The following is a 19,319-nucleotide window of genomic DNA, read 5'->3' on the forward strand; positions in this document are numbered from 1 at the left end:
GGTGATGTGGAGCCTGTGTTGTTGGTTCCACCATGCCTTCTACTAATGATCATTGCAGCATAAAACAATTATACACAAGACAATCCAAATGGAAGAACTGACCCACTAGGCCATCATTCATATGATTGTATTATCATGGTTGTTTGTATTGCAAACCACAGCCAATCAATGATGCACTGATTTCTATACCACTGACAAAATTGAAGTTCCAATATCCATTATAAAAACCCTACAAGAAAAATCCAAGGAGATGCCCTTCTGTATTGATGTGAAAGCTGTAATAGCTAGTTCTAATTTTAGTTTCCATTGTTGTGGGATCAAAATTAGACATACTCTTCATCAGCTAATCAATTTGTGGAGAGCTAGTTGTAATGGCTTTGTTGAATCAATGAGACAATTGCTTAGAGTGAATGTACGGCTTCAATATTTCTCTGCTGTAGCATTTTGATCAACAAACCACTGAAAAACATAGAGTTTCAAGGGGCAAAGCTAACAATTACTATGCAAGGTAGAGAGAAATATTTTGGAGATATAGTTGTAGAAGGATCCATGGAACTCAGGAAGTAAGAAAAAAGGATAATAAATGTGTGGTCATCAAACATCTGCAGAGGCAAATAAGAATGTTGGCAGCAAAGGTGAAGTTACTTGCAGCGATGCTCCATGGACATGTGCAAGGTGTTCATCACCATTCCTGAAGTGTGAAGGCACTTAAAACACTGCTATTAGGACATGCAAAAGAGTCAGAAACATGTTTAAAATAACCAACATGTGAGAGATTTGTATCTGGTGTGCTTTATATTATGTGGATTACTTAGATTCTTTCCATGTAAGAGGTTTTTACATGGAGTTATCTATGGCTAAGAACTAATATGTTACGTTGTGCAATAAATGAAAATCTTTTATGCGGATTCATAAGTTGATCGATTTGAAATATTACATGCAAAATGAAAATTTATTCATTGTGTTATAAACTTAATGATGTTATGCATCATTAACATAATTCACTTCATTTTTTAAAATATGGAGGGTATATGTATTTTCTGAAACAGATCTCTGTAAATATGTTTTTGAAAACATTTGTTTATACCAACTTAACGGCAGGAGAATGATTCTCATTTCTCGACCACTGTGCTAAATACAATTTCATTGGAAAACAAGAGGCAATACTGAGTTAACCTAATGATAGAGAAAAGCCTGTCACATCATTGAGAATAAACTAGAACGTGGCATCATATCGTAACTAGAGCCATGTATTATCAAATTCACAAGGCAGGCCAACACAATAGATTTTGCAGTTACTCTCGCTCAGTTGATTTTTGATTAAATTAAAGGTTCTTATAAAAAGCCAAAGAGAAGCAGTGTCATGGCTTATAGCTCTTTACTCAGTACGCAACAATAAACTTACAATCTAAATTTTTAAAGGGAGGACTAGGGCGGCCTAATACCACATGTCAATCTAGGGTTGGGGGAATTAAGCAAACTAATGGCATCGTAAGCATGAAGATCGACCCAAGGAGACAAGGAATGCAGTTGAACAAAGTTAGCTATAATAACAATGTCAAATCCATCATAATTAAGGGATGATAAGCAATGTTCCTTGGAGACTTGGGTTATCATGGCTGTTATAAAGAACATTGAAAAGCCTCTGAATTTCAGGAGGAGAGCTATGGTCTAAAGGGACAAGTTGCATAAGGATGCTTTGAACTTGGTCTGTAGAGGAGATATGAGCTACTACTTGCCAAGGATGGGCAAATGGTTTTAAGAAAAGAAGCTTGAGAGTCTAATTACCTCTCTGAAGACAGAATGAAGATTAAAAGCTCCAAGTTCCAGCTCAAGGCTTCGATCTTCCAACTTGGACAGATCTAATATATGTCCACTGCTTGATGGCATCCATAGTGCACATTCCTCCAACCCCAAGGTTCTCCCCAGTTCAACAAGAGTAGTCTTCAATATTGTGTCCCTGTCAAGTGTACTTCTGATTTCATGAGTAAGCATACGAACATGTCTTCCAGTTTCTTCCTGAGTCCTAATGAGGCCCATTTCCCTGTCAAGCTCTTCCGCTTTATTTTTCAAAAATGATTCCCTTGTTTTTACACTTAATAAATCAGGAATTATGTGGACAAGCATCAATGTTGTTGCACACGATACTACAACAGTCGAAATTTTTGCAATGGTCATGACAATGGCAAGAGTTTTTGAGTGCATGGTAAATGTCCACAAATTAATTAAATGAGTTGCCCCACAAAGAACAATGAAAGCACCAAATTGTATCAAAACCCATCTATAGGGAAAGAAGGAAGACTTCTTTACGAAATAGATGAGCTCAAGAGGAATGGAGAAGTAAGCAAGGGCAATGAAAAAGTCTGATATATACTGATATTTGACCAGAAGTTCATCAGCAGGCCATAGTGGCTCAATGCAGTCACAACCCTCCATTTCCTAATGACCACAATGAAGCATGTCCTTTAGCCTACATTATATAAAAGCAAATTTAATCAGGGTAGCTAATTGCAAAGAAAGAAACATAAAAAAAAATGATGCAGCTTGTCTTCAGATAAAGAGTGTGATTATTATGTACGCTGTGAGATATTTAGGTATCATTTTTCTTTCTTAAATAACTTTTTTTAGTTCTCCCTTACTAAGAGAGAAAAGAAAACTAAAACAGTTAGGACTTTAAAATTTTGTATTTTGGATGATATACCTGCTCCAAAGTCGAGACTCTTGAAATTGAATCAAAAGACTATCTCATTACTGACTATGCTAATCTTAAAGTATTACCAAGAATAAGATAGGGTATAGAGTATAGATTTTTTATTAACACTCAGTATTGTAAACTCACTCAAGTTCTTATCCTAAGTGTTCTTTATCAAAGTAAGCAATTTTGAAAGGTTTCTTATGTAGGAGGGGAATCATACAGCAAACCAAAATGGCGCATAAGGCAGAGAAAAGATAGGAGGGGATGGTGAAGACGGATCACCTGGGTTGCGCCGAGGTAGAGAAAACAGAGGGCTTGCCGACGGGTCACCTGGGTTGCTGGGTTGCTGGGCCACTCGAAGAGATAGGAGGGGATGGTGAAGACCTCGACGGCGCTGACGAAGGCGAAAGAAGCTTAGCGGCGGTTGCGGAGGGGAGGTGGGCCACTCGAAGAGATAGGAGGGGATGTGTGGAAGTGGAGCCGAAGGTTGCGGAGGAAGCTTAGCGGCGGTGGAAGTGGAGACGAAGGTCCGGAGGAAGCGAAGCGGCGGAGATCTCCCGAACGTCGGTTGAGAAGGGGAGGGGTGGTTGAAGACGCGGCGGTGTCGTTGAAGCGGCGGAGATGTCCCGAACGAAGGTCTTCTGTGGAGTTGAGTTGAGGGGGATGGTTGAAGACGCGGCGGACGTGTCTAGGGTTAAGTCCGGGTGTAGTGTTGGAAGCGCGGGTTTAGGGGTTTTGGAAGCGTGTAGTGGAAGAAATATTTGGAGGGAGAGAGGGAAAGAAAACACCAAAATATACAACGGTTTTAAATTGTTATTATAGCTTTCAAAACCGTTGTTGAAAGCGCAAATAGACATCGGTTTTAAATTGTTGTTATAGCTTCCAAAACCGTTGTTGAAATCGTAAATAGACAACGGTTTTCAAACTGTTGTCGTAGTCTTCAAAAACTGTTGTTGTAGGCGGACATAAGACAACAGTTTTGAAACCGTTGTTGTATCCTCCAAAAATCGTTGTCGTAGTCTCCCATCAACCTCTCAAAGACATCGGTTTTTCTTAAAACCGTTGTAAAAAAGTAAAAGACATCGGTTTTGTCATAAAACCGATGTCTTTTGAGTGTTGTTAAAGACCGATTTTCTTGTAGTGAATATATAAACCAACTGGCTCTGATCTAGCATGTTAGTCAGCCTAGTTAGGTGGCCCTAATTTGTGATAGTTGGGTGGCTCTAATCGATGATGCATCAATGTTACAACAATGTAGGTCACAATTAATAGTTACTCAACAACACCCTTTTGAGTGTCAACGATGCACTGTTTTGACAAGCAAAGTTGGCTGCTTTGATGTTCGCTTCTTGCATGGTAACACAGGTGAGAGGGTGTCGACGAAGGCCAATAAAACTCCTTCAATGCTTAAGTGAAGTTCATCTAGTCATGATTCACTTCTTGCATGGTAATCGTCGCTCTAATTGTCATGATTAGCACTAGAGATAGAGTGCAAGCATTAATGGCCAGGGAGACAAGAGTTAAACCATGGATGATGTCAGCAATTTTGGGGAACACAACCTTGTCCATCCAATCAACCAATCAAAGTATTTGTAACGCCCCCCTCTTTCTTATACTAATAGGGAGACGTTACGTACTTTAAACTTTCCTTAACTTTTACTTATTAAATAAAATAACTCAAATAACTTTTCTTTTTCTGTTTAACATGCGGAAGCAAAAGAAATAAATAACTTTTTAGACATAAAATAAATATTTATTTAATTTCTTGATCTTATTCCGCGGTTCCGTCGACACCACACATCAAACACCTTTCCAGCTGCCTCCTCTTTCCTAAAACTTTTCCTTTTATTTATCTGCAATATGAGGAATGCAAACTATAAGCAACACTTAGTAAGTACATCATCTAACTCACAAAAACCATAGAAAACTTCGTAATAACTGATGCTATTATATGAAAGAAATGCTGGAAATGACATGGGAAAAACTTATATTATATATAAGTGAAAATAAATAAACATCCTTCTTTGGGCCCAGCGAGGTATCACTTAAATTTCTTGTGGGCCTTGTGCCCAGAATTCTTTGTGGGCCTTGTGCCCAGAATTCCTTTTCTTATGGGCCTTGTGCCCAGAATTCTTTGTGAGCCTTGTGCCCAGAATTCCTTTTCTTATGGGCCTTGTGCCCGTGGGCCTTGCGCCCGATACCCGCCTGTCTAAAGTAAAATACTTTTCTTATACTTCTTATATCATGCAATTTGGAAAGAAACAATTTACACATGCTTTAACATAAAATGATGTCATAGAAATAATACTTTATGCATGCTCTACATACTATGGACAGAATAAAGAAAACAACGGAGCAACTCATACTGCAGGTGAGAGATGTACTTACCTTGTCTGCTCACTAGGTTTTTAATGCTAAGGTTTGTGAAATCAAAGACTTTCTCCGAGGTGCTCTAGCGCCTTCTTCGCACGACCTAGCAAAAATCATAACTACAGCTTAACCGAAATCATTAACCTAATCTAATCCTTCCATTAATTATCCATTAATTATTTATATCAAAATACTTAATTAATCAATTATTAATCCATGATTTAACCAATTCCCTTAAATGTATACTAATTAATCACTAAACTAATCATTAATGATTGATTAACAAATTATCCTATTTCATTAATCAAATAACCTTTAATTACCTACTTAATTATCTGATTAATATATTAATCATCTTAATTAATCAGATTATTTATCACATATTATCTAATCACTTTAAACTAACCCTAATTAGCTAATGATCTTAATTAATTAACCTAATTAACCTTTTAATTAACTTACCTTAATTAATTAATCTAGTTAATTAATCAATCTTGGTCTTCTCCACCAACAGGGCAGACAGCGTCGGCGTCGGCTGCTCCTCTTCCACGAACGGCGTCAACGGCGGTCAGGGGAGCGCTTGGTGGTGGCGGCGGGTCGGCGGTCTTCTCCACGCGGCAGCTGGCTCACGGCGGCGCTGAGCCTCGTCGGTGATCAGAAACAGAGGAAGCGGCGGTGGGGCTGCGGGCGCTCCACGCACCCTAGATTTAGGGATCTTGGCCTCCTCTTATAGCTCTCTCCCTCGGTCCGTTCCGGAGTTCTTCGCCGGCAGAATCGGGCGGCGGCGGGCGGACGTGGCTCGCGGAAGTCGGGTGCGGGTCGCGCGGAGAGGAAGCGGCGGCCAAATAAAAGAGGAGTGCATAGTACTCCTAAATTTGGGATTAAGAAATCCCGATTAAATCGGGTCTAATTTCTTAAACCGAACCAGATTAAATTTTAGTTCGCTTGGTTCGGCCATCAAACGACTTCCGAATTGACCCAAACTAATTTTGTTAGATTCGTCTTTGCAAGAGGAATCTTTTCACCTATTTTATTTTATCAAACTCCCTTCTATCATTTAACTATAGGACCTTTATTGAAATTTTAAATCTAATTAAAAATCTTAAAATAGGGAAAAATAATACGGGTGTTACAGTATTATGTCTCGTCGTGTTGACTAATTTGTAAGGAAAGGGATCACATCAACATGGGAGGTGATGGCAACCCTCACCGTTGATTGCATACACAAAGCGTCCAATCTGAAAATTGAAGACCTTGTTTATGGCTCTCTAATATGTGGCTTTTATATTCTTGAGGTCGAAAGGCATAACTCATAACAGAAAGTACCATCAGCTATTATAAAACTATAACATTATCTTACTTAGTCTTGGCTAGGGGAATTTGATGATACTCATAATAGAGGTCCATCATTGAAATGAAATCATATTTAATAGTAGAGTCCTCTAATTGATCAATCTGAAGTAGGGGTAGTAATACTTTGAGCAAGCCCTCGAAGCATAGCTGAGTTGGTTACGAAGGAGCAGACTTACAGAAGAGGATAAGAGTTCGAATCCCGATGAAGCCGAGACAATACCCTCCTCTGTCGTGGCCAATTACAGTTTCTCGATTTACCTCCTTAAAGATGATCGTGGGATCGATCGTGTGGGGCCACTGGAGTGGCGAGTTCCACCTTTTTACAGAAAAATAATACTTTGGGCAAACTTTATTGAAATCCTTGTTTTTGTAGAATATCAAAAATTTTGCTAGTGGGGGAGAATGGAACTCGTCTTGCGAAGACGAAATGAACAAAACTGATTTGGATCAAATTAGAGATTGTTTGGTTAGTGAACCAAACGATTCGATTTTGAATCAAATTGAACCAACTTGGTTTGGTTCGCGATGGAAGGGGTTTTGACAAAAATAGAAAAGATGAGGAGTTTCGTCTTGGAAGGATGAATTGAACAAAACTAGTTTGGATCAAATCGGAGTTCGTTTGGTTAGTGAGCCAAGTGATTTTGTGTTGAACCCGATTCGCTACAGTAATAGCTAGGTTCAATTGTTACAGCAAACCCTAGGTTTTAAGCTAGTTTAACCCAAACCCTAATCCCATTTAAAAGTTACTGTGATTCCTCGTTATAACATAATCGTTGTTGCTGTTCATCCCGACCCATGCGTTTTGCCGCTGCTGCCTTCCCCTCTCCCTCCCCGTGCGACTCTCGCCCCGACCCTCGCCATCAACCCCATCGTCGCGCCACATCTCCCTTCCCCTGTAATAGCCCCGACCCTCGCCATCAACCCCACCGCCGCCCGCCGCGTGGAGAAGACGCCTGACATCCCCCCTCTTTCTTATACTAATAGGGAGACGTTACGTACTTTAAACTTTCCTTAACCTTTACTTAAATTTAAAATATTCTTTTCTGTTTAACATGCGGAAGCAAAGAAATAAATATAAATTCTTGGACATAAAATAAACATTTATTTAATTCTTAATCCTTGATCTTATTCCGCGGTTCCGCCAACACCACACATCGAACACCTTTCCAGCTGCCTCCTCTTTCCTAAAACTTTTCCTTTTATTTATCTGCAATATGAGGAATGCAAACTATAAGCAACGCTTAGTAAGTACATACCTAATCTCACAAAACCACGAAAATCATTTCATGCATTCTTTCGTAATTAAACAGGAAATAAGAAAAACTTATATTAAACATACTTAAACATACTTAACATACTTATGGGCCCTGGCGGAGTATCAATGCGCGCATCTCTGATAGAACTCGGGGTAGCTAGCCACCGAATGCTACCAGAGGACTTATCTTATCAGGCGACCTTTGGCCTGGAATTCCTTTCCTTATGGGCGAACCTTTGGCCCGGAATTCATTATGGGCGAACCTTTGGCCCGATACCCGCCTCTTAAAAGTAAAATACATTTCTTATACTTCTTATATCATGCAATTTGGAAAGAAACAATTTACACATGCTTTAACTTAACATAATGTCATGGAAATAATACTTTATGCATGCTCTATCAAATCATATCGTGGAAACAATAAAGAAAACAACGGAGCAACTCATACTGCAGGTGAGAGATGTACTTACCTTGTCTGCTCACTAGGTTTTAACGCTAAGGTTTATGAATTTGTAGATCTTCTTCGAAGTGTTCTAGCACCTTCTGCGCGGCCTAGTAAAAACCATAATTATAACTTAACCAAAAATCATGAAATTATCCTGATCTCATCACTCAACCGGGGAAGAGTTAATCCGAATAAATAAATCCTCTGATTAATTATCTGTTAATTATTTAAACTCAAATAACTTAATTAATCAACTATAAATCAATTATCTAACTTAACCTAAATATATATATATACTTGTTATTAACTAATTAATCACTAAACTTATTAAACAATTAATTACTAGTCATTCGCTAATTTACCTACTAATTAAACTGATTAACAACTTTACTAATTAACTGATTAACCAGTTAATTAAACATATTCATAATCTAATTAATCAGATTACTTATCAAACATCATTTACTTACTTTTACCAACCTTAATTAACTATTAATCTAAATTAATCAGCCTAACCCTAAACTAATAATGGTAACAATCAAATAATCACTTCATCCTTTCCAATTGATTAATCACATATTAAAATACCAAACTTAATCCCCACCAACAACCTACGGCTTGTACAACCTAATTCAATTAGATTCTAACCAACTTACCTCAATTGGAAATCCTAGATCAAGCTAGCTCCGGTTGGTGGCGGTGAACTGTGAAGGAGGGCGCTCAACGATCTGAGGAAGAAAAGAGGCGGCACTGGTAGCTAGGGTTCCGGCCTTCTCGGGAAGGAAGAAGAACAGGGGAGGTTGGCGACGAGTTGGTCTTCACGCGGCTGGCGGCAATCGACGAGCTGGCGACGGTGCTGAGCAGAGGGCGTCGCAGGCGGCGGTGGCAACCCAAGGGAGAAAGGCCGGCGCTGCTTCGGTGGAAGAGGAAGAAGAGGGGAGACGGCGGCGTCGGTGTGCTTCCGGCAGAGGGCGGTTCGGGCGGCGTCTCCCTGCAGAGGCGGCGCCGTCGGGCTGAAGAAGGGCAACGACAGAGGAGGGCGGCGGAGAACAGGAGGAGGCAGCTGGTGGCTAGGGTTTACCCGGCTGGCTTTTTAAAGCCTCCTTCCTCGGTTCGTTCCGAGGTTTCCGCCGGCGGAAGCGGGCGGCGGCGGACGCAGTCCGCGCGGCTGACGCGGCTCGGTGGGGGCGCGGGTCGCGCGGAGAGGAAGCGGCGGGCGGAAATAAAAAGGAGTGCACAGTACTCCTAAATTTGGGAGTAAGAATTTCCGTTTAAACCGGGTCAAATTTCTCAAATCGAACCGGATTAAATTTTGGTTCGCTTGGTTCGGCCATCAAACGACTTCCAAATTGACCCAAACAAATTTTGTTGGATTCGTCTTGCAAAGACGAATCTTTTCACCCCTTTTATTTTATCAAACTCCCTTCTATCATTTAACTAAAGGACTTTATTTAATTTTAAATCTAATTAAAAATCCTAAAATAGAGGAAATTAATCCGGGTGTTACAAGGTTTCGATCGGCAGCAGTTGCTGGTGCCATTGGAGGCTTGATGGTTGGAGTTGTTTTCGCTGGCAAATAGGACAGAAAGATTTGGTGAAGGAGAAGGTCAGGCCGCTCCTGGAGAGCTTCATTGTGCTTGGTTATGAGGATCTTGACCCTTCTATATATATATATATATATATATATATATATATATATATATATATATGGAGGAGTTTATTGGGAGTTCTTTGACGTGCGTCAATCAGGTGGATACTCCTGTGCTTGGTCAATACAGGTCTTAATTGTAGTATATTATTTATTATCCGTTGTTAATTATTCTGTTGCTATCCTTATTGCATTCGTTGCTTGATATTTGCTGTTGACCTTGATATAATCTATTTGCTATCAGTACAGTCTTCTTATTTATTGTTGATCTGTGATGACTTGGTTATTGATGTTGTGTAGATCTTGGTAGATGCAGTAGTTATCTGTTGAACTGTGCATCATAACATCATAATATGTTGTTACGTTGACTCTCACTGCCTGTGTGGGTGAGAGCATTGTTGAACTGTGCATCATAGCATCATAACATATTGTTGTTGACTCTCACTGCCTGTGTGGGTTAGAGTATTATTGAGCTGTGCATCATAGCATCATAACATACTGTTGTTGACTCTCACTGCCTATGTGGGTGAGAGCATTATAGCACTGCATGTGTGAGTGCTACCAAGACTAGCTAACTAGCTCTCCTGGAATACTACTGTTCCCCACTTGATTAGTAGTGGTTTGTTATTGGAGAGTGTATAGTTTTCCTATCATGCGCCCCAGTTCACTGCACTAGGTAGGTGTCTAGGAGTGACGAGTGCAGACGGTGACCATGCATATCATATGTATATGCATTTGTTAGTGGTTGTGTACTGCATTGATGGTTGTTGCACTTATTGATATACGATTGTGGTTGTTGCACTTGTTGATCTACGATTATGGTCGTTGCATTTGTTGTTACATATGATTATGGTTGTTGCACTTGTTGTTATATGATTGTTGCATTTGTGTGACAAGACATACCTTATTCGCGTATTGTATGATACCTGTTAGTTATACATAATATGTTGATCTTGTTCCTTAAGTATCATATTGAGGTTGTATACCTTTGATATCTATGTTTATATTTTTATATTGTGCACTTCTATCTAGTACTCACTGATTATTTTATACTCACCACCCAGACCCTGAGATTTTTCTGTCTCCTCAATTAGTAGCTAAGGTTGTTGACTTGAAGCTTGGAGTTCTACCAGACTACCCCCATCTCACCGCAGGAGTTTGATTTTCTTTGTGAGGTTCTGGATTATGTTTTGATGTGTGGCTTTCAGAAATTGTGTTCGTATACATGAATTTTATCATTTTCTTGATTCCGCTCGCACAGTTTCTATTTTCATAGTCTAGTGGAGTTTGATGTCAATTGTTGCTGCGGTTGTACCTCGTTGGTTTGTTGTTGTGGTATTTTTTTCATGCATGTGTTGTACTAGTGAGTGGCCATGTGGGTCTTTATTCTTGTAGTTTGATAGTGTATATACTTGTAGTATGTGGTTGAGGCCGTGTGGGCCCTACGTTGAAATGTATTCAGGAAAAGTTGAATTGTTACAAGGGAGATGCTGTTGAAATTTTTCGGGCAGCCGTCTCTCGGGACGTGACAATTTTATAATATCAGAGCAAGTTTGATTCTTTTAGGATTTTACATTTATGGTTTATTTGATACCAATTTTATGGTATCAGAGCGAGGTTGTGAAGTCCTTTTTAAGTTCTTATGGATTTATTGTTAGATATTTTTTATTTCTCTGATGCCAATTTTATGGCATTAGAACATGGTTGGTTGAGTTGTAGGTTGTAAGGTCCATATTTAGTTCTGTTGGATTTGTTGTTGTTTCTTTTGAATTTTTCGTAGTATTTTGGTTGATTCGGTCTAGATTGCGAGATGGGACAGACAACGACATGAGCTCTCCAAACAGTTGTAAGTAAAATATCTAGTATATTTTGTTCATTACTTAGAAATTTATAGTAGTTGTGTTATTATGTCATATTTGATTTTATTATGGCCTCGTACATCAGTATATTCATCAGTCGACATCAGTATCTCAGAGTCAGTTTCAGCTAGAGCGGAGGCAGACTGTATCCCATTCAGCTACAGTCGCCCAGTGAGGAATTCGGATAGGTTGATGCTACGACCAGAGCGGAGGCACAACAAAATGAGAGATCGGTCATTCGAAGTATAATCTGAATTGATATGGTATGTCTGTGTTATGGTACGTAGATAGAAAATTTGAAGATCAAATTTTTATTAGTTGGAGAGAATGTAGAATACCAGAAATTTTACTAGTGGGGGAGAATGGAACTCGTCTTGTGAAGACGAAATGAACGAAACTGATTTAGATCAAATCAGAAATTGTTTGGTTAGTGAACCAAACGATTTGATTTTGAACCAACTTGGTTTGGTTCGTGATGGAAGGGGTTTTGATAAAACAGAAAAGATTAGGAGCTTCGTCTTGGAAAGACAAATTAAACAAAACTAGTTTGGATCAAATCTGAGTTCGTTTGATTAGTGAACCAACTGATTTTGTGTTGAACCCGGTTCACTACAGTAATAGGTTCAATTGTTATAGCACACCCTAGGTTTTAAGCTGGTTTAGCCCAAACCCTAATCCCGTTTAAAAGTTAATGTGATTCTTCGTCATAACATGAATCGGGATTGTTGTTCATCCCAGCCCGTGCGTTTTGCCGCCGCTGCCTTCCCCTCTCCCTCCCCGTGTGACTCTCACCCTGACCCTCGCCATCAACCCCATCGCCGCACCGCGTCTCCCTTCCCCCGTGATTGCCTCGACCCTTGCCATCAACCCTGCCGCCGCTTGTCGTGATCCTCCGTCGCCCGCCGTGTGGAGAAGACGCCCAACGGCCTAGCCTGTGCGTCGCCGGTCCAGGCTTCTCGCTTGCGCGAGGGAGTCGCCGGACCAGAGATCCTATCATCGCCGATCACGTGAGACGTGATCCCGACTCAGCCAATCGCGTGACGCCATCCTTGGATTGCTGCCCGATCACCACTCTCTGCGACCATGAGTCCGCCGCCATCGCCCCATTCTTCTGGCCTCGTACCTTTCCATAGGACCATAGAAACCCTAATCACTGGCCACCGCAAAATCAGCACCAACGCCCTCCACCACCATACAACCACCGTCCCCCTTCCCCGATAGGTGACAACCCGCCTCCCGTGGTGACTCCTCCTTCGAGCCTTGTTGTCCTTCTCGCCCTCACCCGAGAGGGTATGTTTAAGGAAGTTGTGGGCATCTGTCTTAACCCTCCTACCTTGTACGACCTTGTCGTTGCCTACCATGACCCGAAGCATCTCGGAGAACTGAAAAAGATTTGAGTCCTTTTTCCGATCGGCAGTAGTTGCTGGTACCATTGGAGGCTTAATGGTTGGAGCTGTTTTCGTTGGCAAACAGGATAGAAAGATTTGGTGGATTCGAAAAAGGAGAAGGTCAAGCCACTCCTAGAGAGCTTCATTGTGCTTGGTTGTGAGGATCTTGACCCTGCTATATATATATATATATATATATATATATATATATATATATATATATATATATATACACGGAGGAGTTAATTGGGAGTTTTTTTGTATTTCCACGTGCGTTAATCAGGTGGGTACTCTTGTGCTTGATCAATACAGGTCTTAATTGTAGTGCATGATTTATTATCCGTTGTTAATTATCCTGTTGCTATCCTTATTGCATTCATTGCTTGATATTTGCTATTGACCTTGATATAATCTATTTGCTATCAATACAGTCTCCTAATTTATTATTGATCTGTGATGACTTGGTTGATTGATGTTGTGTAGATCTTGGTAGATGTAGTAGTTATCTATTGAACTGTGCATCATGACATCATAATATGTTGTTGTTGTTGACTCTCATTGCCTGTGTGGGTGAGAGCATTGTTGAACTGTGCATCATAGCATCCTAGCATGCTGTTGTTGTTAACTCTCACTGCCTGTGTGGGTGAGAGCATTGTTGAACTGTGCATTGTAATATCATAACAGTTTTTCTGTCGTGCGCCCCAGTTCACTACACTGGATGAGTATCTGGAAGTGACAAGTGCAGACGGTGACCATGCATATCATATGTACATGCATTTGTTGGTGGTTGTGTACAACAGTGATGGTTGTTGCACTTGTTAATATACGATTGTGGTTGTTGTACTTGTTGATATACGATTGTGGTCGTTGCACTTGTTGTTACATATGATTGTGGTTGTTGCACTTGTTGTTATATGATTGTTGCATTTGTGCGACATGACATACCTTATTCGCGTATTATATGATACCTGTTAGTTGTACGTAGTATGTTGACCTTGTTCCTTAAGTATCATATTGAGACTGTTATCTTTGATATCCATGTTTATATTTTTATGTTGTGCACTTTTATTTAGTACCACTGAGTATTTTATACTCACCACCTAGACCTTGAGATTTTTCTGTCTCCTCAGGTAGCAGATAAGGATGTTGACTTAAAGCTTGGAGTTCTGCCGGACTGCCCCTATCTCACCGTATAAGTTTGATTTTCTTTGTGAGGTTCTGGATTATGTTTTGATGTGTGGCTTTTGGAACTTGTGTTTGTATACATGAATTTTATCGTTGTCTTGATTCTGCTCGTGTAGTTTCCATTTTCATAATCTGGTGGAGTTTGATGTCAGTTGTTGCTGCGGTTGTACCTCGTTGGTTTGTTGTTGTGGTATTTTTTTCATGCATGTGTTGTATTAGTGAGTGGTCGTGTGGGTCTTTATTCTTGTAATTTGATAGTGTATATACTTGTAGTATGTGGTTGAGGCCGTGTGGGTCCTATGTTGAAATGTATTCAGGAAAAGTTAAATTATTACAGGGGAGATACTGTCAAAATTTTTCGGACAACCATCTCTCAGAACGTGATAGTTTTATTAATAACCCATTTTATTATATTTTTTGTAGGATTCGATACTGCTAGTTGGATATTTTAAATATTTCATAGGTTGTGATTGTATTGAGACATTTGATATGTTATGATTGTATTTAGATATTTGGTATTCACTAATTGTATTGAGATATTTAATATTTGTGATTGTATCGTGATTTGATTAGTTTAACTTGAGATATTGAGTGGATTCATTTGTTATATTTGATATGTTGTGATTGTATTGTGATTGTGATTAGTTTAACTTTTTAGATTAGTTAATTTATTATATCGTGATTGGTTAAGTTGTTATATCATGATTGGATTGGTTTAACTTGTATCGTGATTGGATTGGTGTAACTTGTATCGTGATTGGATTGGTTTAAGATGTTGAATTTGTTAAGTTGTTCGATTGATTAACTTGTAGTATCGTGATTGGTTAAATTGGTGTAATGTAATTGGATTAGTTTAACTTTATTGTTATTGGATTGATTTAACTTGTATCGTGATTGGATTGGTTTAAGATATTGAATTTGTTAAGTTGTTGGATTGGTTAACTTATTGTATCTTGGTAGTTAATACATTGTTAGGTTTGTGATTGTACTGTTGTTTATTGAAGTGTAATTGTATTGTTGTGAAGTGTATGTAATTGTATTGTTGTGAAGTGTATTGTGATTGGTCGTGAAGTGTATGTATTGTCAAAACTATCGTTTATGATGGTTTATGGTTATAGTTGTTAATGTAAACAGGGAATATATGAAAATTGATAGATGATGTGAAAATAAAAAGATATTAGTGACGAAATTTTTAATATTTCATCGCTAATTAGCGACGGAAGTTCAATTCTGTCGCTAACTTTAGCAACGAAATTAAACATCCATTGCTAGATCAGGGACAGAACAGTATATTCCGTTTACGGTCTTAGTAATGTAATTAAATTTCTATCGCTAATTAGAGATGAATATTAATATCCGTCGCTAAATTTAGTGATGGAAATTTAATTCCGTTACTAATAATAGTGACGACTATTTAATATTCCATGTTAAATTAGCGACGGATATTAAATGTCCGTCACTATTTAGCGATGAAAATTTAATTCCGTCGCTAAATGACGTCTGCAATCAAATTTTTCAAGATGAGAAAATTCCATCACTAATCGGTCGCTAACAACGTTTAGCAACCGATTAGAGATAGAAAATTCCATCACTAATATTGAATATTCTTGTAGTGATTCATGAACATACATGCAGATTAGTAATTTTTATAAACACTAAATTCGATGGATTGTCTGAGGAAAAACTTGTGCAATGGCCTTTGTCATAGCAGGATCTTGATCTGTGACGATAACTTTAGGTGCACCATTAGGCATGGCTTCAATGAACGTTTTAAGTAGCCAAACAAAAGAATCAGCTTTCTCATCACTTAAAAACCCGCAACCAAATATAATTGTTTGATGATGATGATTAACTCCTACAAATGGTGCAAATATCAAACCATATTTATTTGTGTTATATGTTGTATCAAATACAACTACATCACCAAATACACTATATGCCCTTCTTGAGATATGGTCTGCCCAAAAATATCTATTAAATTTTTTATCTGAATCAGTCTCATATTCATAGAAAAACCCAGAATTCTTCTCTTTTTCACATGCAAATAGCTCAATTAGTGTTTCGGCATCAATACCTTTTTCTTGCAACCAACTAACTCAGGCCCTCCATACTCTATCTCCAATATTCGCATTTGTTGACAAGTTGGCACATTGGCCTCTGAAAACTGTTGTGTCAATTTCTTTTTTGCTGCTGAAACACTACGATGTGAGCGTAATAAATGGACCTTTGAGGGAGTTGAGAGTGGATGATTATGACTTTCCACAAACTTAGCGACCCTCCAATTACATCCAGTTTGGTTCTTTACAATTGAAATCATTGACTTACATCCAGTTCTAACTTCGCCACGTTGTCTTTCCTTTCTTTGTTGATCACCTTCACCTTTTGTCTGTTTATTCCGTTGATCATCAGTATGTCCTTGTTTATAGCATACAAATGCTTTCCAAACTACTTCATTAGTCACCTTATCTTTCTTGCTATTATTCATCCTTGCACTAAATCCGGCTTCTCTTGCATATTGGTTGTAAAAAGCAAATGCCTCCTCTATTGATGTGAATTCCATCCCAAATTTTGGCTTTCGATCATCTGCTACTTCAGGAGTATATAGATCATCATTACCCTGATTTCCTTCCATTGTTGGGAAATGTCAGATTCAGATTAACTGACCCTCTGCATACAGCTGCCAATGCATTTAACTCGGTTCTACCATGATTTTGTAGGAGTCATTACATTCGCTCCTTCTCTTTTCTATACTGCCTCTCACTCCGATAGTTTACCTTTCAAAGAAAAATTGACAATTGACATAATTTACCAGAAATTGAAAGAAATTGAAGAGGGAAGACATGGAACAGAAGTATTTCTGTCCAAACATAAATAGAACAAAAGAATGGAACTACGAAGAGGAGTCGGCCGACGAAGGCACGGGAGGACTAAGTCAACTAAGCAAATTAGACAATTCTTGCTTTTAATTGCATTGCATTGCCCATTCTAATTTGCTTCTACGTTGGCCAAGTAAACTAATATAAAGGACGTGGAGGACTAAGTCAATTAATTGGCTTTGTGTCTTGTATTTGGTAGAGCGCGTCATGGCCAAAGTCTCAGGCGAAAACTTTTAATTAGTAATAAGATAATTAAAAGCAAGAAGTTATTCTGATGATTGAGGGGCAGGTGAAGACTGAGAATGTTTACCACTTCATCTCTATTCTCACGCACGGTACCAAATGAAATCAGAGCAGAGCAGGGAAGAACGCTTCAACTTTGAAGCCTACTTCTTCTCTATATAAACCTATGAATGCATTGCATTGCATTCACCACCAGAATTGCTAGCTCAGCTCAGTGATACAATTAAACAAAGACATGGCTGTTAAACTGCTCCTCGTCGCACTCCTCGCCTTGGCTGCCGCTCACGCTGTATTGGCTTCAGATCCTAGTCCCCTTCAGGACTTCTGCGTCGCCGATGACGATGACAACCCCAAAGGTGCATAGCATAACTTTACTCCTCCTCCCCCGCCAACAAGCAAGCGCTTTCATTTCCAGCACGTACGCATGCATATGTTTACCAATCGGACCTTAATTACCTTTTTGCAGTGTTCGTCAATGGCGCCGTATGCAAGAACATGAACGACGTCACAGCCGACGACTTCTCCACTTCTGGCCTCGACCAGCCCGGCAACACCAACAACAATAATGTCGGCTCCAACGTCACCGCCGTCAACGTGAATAGGATCCCCGGGCTGAACACCCTCGGCATCTCCTTGGCTCGGATTGACTACGCGCCTAATGGGCTCAACCCTCCTCACACCCACCCTCGCGCAACGGAGATCCTAGTCGTGTTAGAAGGAGAGCTCTACGTGGGCTTTGTGACGTCCAACATCGGCCAAACCAACCGCCTCTTCACGAAGAATTTGAAGAAGGGCGACGTCTTTGTGTTCCCCGAAGGCCTCATCCACTTCCAACTTAACACGGGCAAATGCAATGCGGTTGCGCTCGCCGGTCTCAGCAGTCAAAACCCGGGCGTCATTACCATCGCCAAGGCTGTGTTCGGATCGACGCCGCCCATTTCCGATGATGTGCTCGCCAAAGATTTTCAGGTGGACAAACGCCTCGTTGACTGGCTCCAAGCTCAACAATGGACGGACAACAACAACTAGCAACTTCCACTTTCTCAACAAATTAAACCCTCTCTCACTCGCTTAACTGCTAATTAATTATCTGCATGCATTCATCGTTGTCACTGTACGTTGGAAATTAATTGTATTGCTTTATTGTTTGAGAATAGGAAATGAATAAAAGAAGGGGAAAACAATCATTATTTATCTATGACTGCTAACGACTATCATTTATGCTAGAATTTGCATATACTATATTTCAACAAGAAAATCATACTTTTTTTTTATTCGACCTATCTCACATAAATCTTATCACTTCAGCAAATACTATTCGGATTTCGGGATCTAAGTATCAAAACCAAGATAAACTTTTGAATTTCCATTGACGATATCCTTTAACAATGAAAAAGTCCCCTTCAGGACTTACAGAAGAGGATAAGAGTTCGAATCTCGATTAAGCCGAGACAATACCCTCCTCTGTCGTGGCCAATTGCAGTTTCTCGATTTACCTCCTCACAGATGATCGTGAGATCGATCGTGTGGGGCCGCTGGAGTTGCGAGTTCCACCTTTTTACAGAAAAATAATACTTTAGGCAAACTTTATTGAAATCCTTGTTTTGTAGATTATCAGAAATTTTGCTAGTGGGGGAGAATGGAACTCATCTTGCGAACACGAAATGAACGAAACTGATTTGGATCAAATTAGAGATTGTTTGGTTAGTGAACCAAACGATTCGAGTTTGAATCAAATTGAACCAACTTGGTTTGGTTCGCAATGGAAGGGGTTTTGACAAAAACAGAAAAGATAAGGAGTTTCATCTTGGAAAGATGAATTGAACAAAACTAGTTTGGATCAAATCGGAGTTCATTTGGTTAGTGAACCAAGTGATTTTGTGTTGAACCCGATTCGCTACAGTAATAGGTTCAATTGTTACAGCAAACCCTAGGTTTTAAGCTCGTTTAACCCAAACCCAAATCCCATTTAAAAGTTACTGTGATTCCTCATTATAACATA

The 19,319-nt window shown here is 39.5% G+C and overlaps 1 protein-coding gene and 1 pseudogene across 1 annotated transcript; one reads left to right on the forward strand and one right to left on the reverse strand.

Annotated features, from left to right (window-relative positions):
• Positions 1-420: 420 nt before the first annotated feature.
• LOC141826216 (putative ethylene response sensor 1) lies at positions 421-2,466 on the reverse strand. Its single transcript, XM_074713464.1, has 2 exons — positions 1,789-2,466; positions 421-459 (listed from the first exon to the last, which is right to left on the reverse strand). Exons 1-2 carry the CDS (start codon positions 2,434-2,436, stop codon positions 421-423), a joined length of 687 nt encoding a protein of 228 aa, XP_074569565.1. The 5' UTR covers positions 2,437-2,466.
• An 8,901-nt stretch (positions 2,467-11,367) lies between these two features.
• LOC141816149 (putative germin-like protein 2-2) lies at positions 11,368-18,456 on the forward strand (annotated as a pseudogene).
• The last annotated feature ends 863 nt before the right edge of the window (positions 18,457-19,319 follow it).

This window comes from Curcuma longa, chromosome 1 (genome assembly GCF_044706935.1).
Source record: "Curcuma longa cultivar G26 ecotype Majalengka, Jawa Barat chromosome 1, ITB_CL_G26_1.1, whole genome shotgun sequence".
In the NCBI taxonomy this organism is placed as follows: domain Eukaryota; kingdom Viridiplantae; phylum Streptophyta; class Magnoliopsida; order Zingiberales; family Zingiberaceae; genus Curcuma; species Curcuma longa.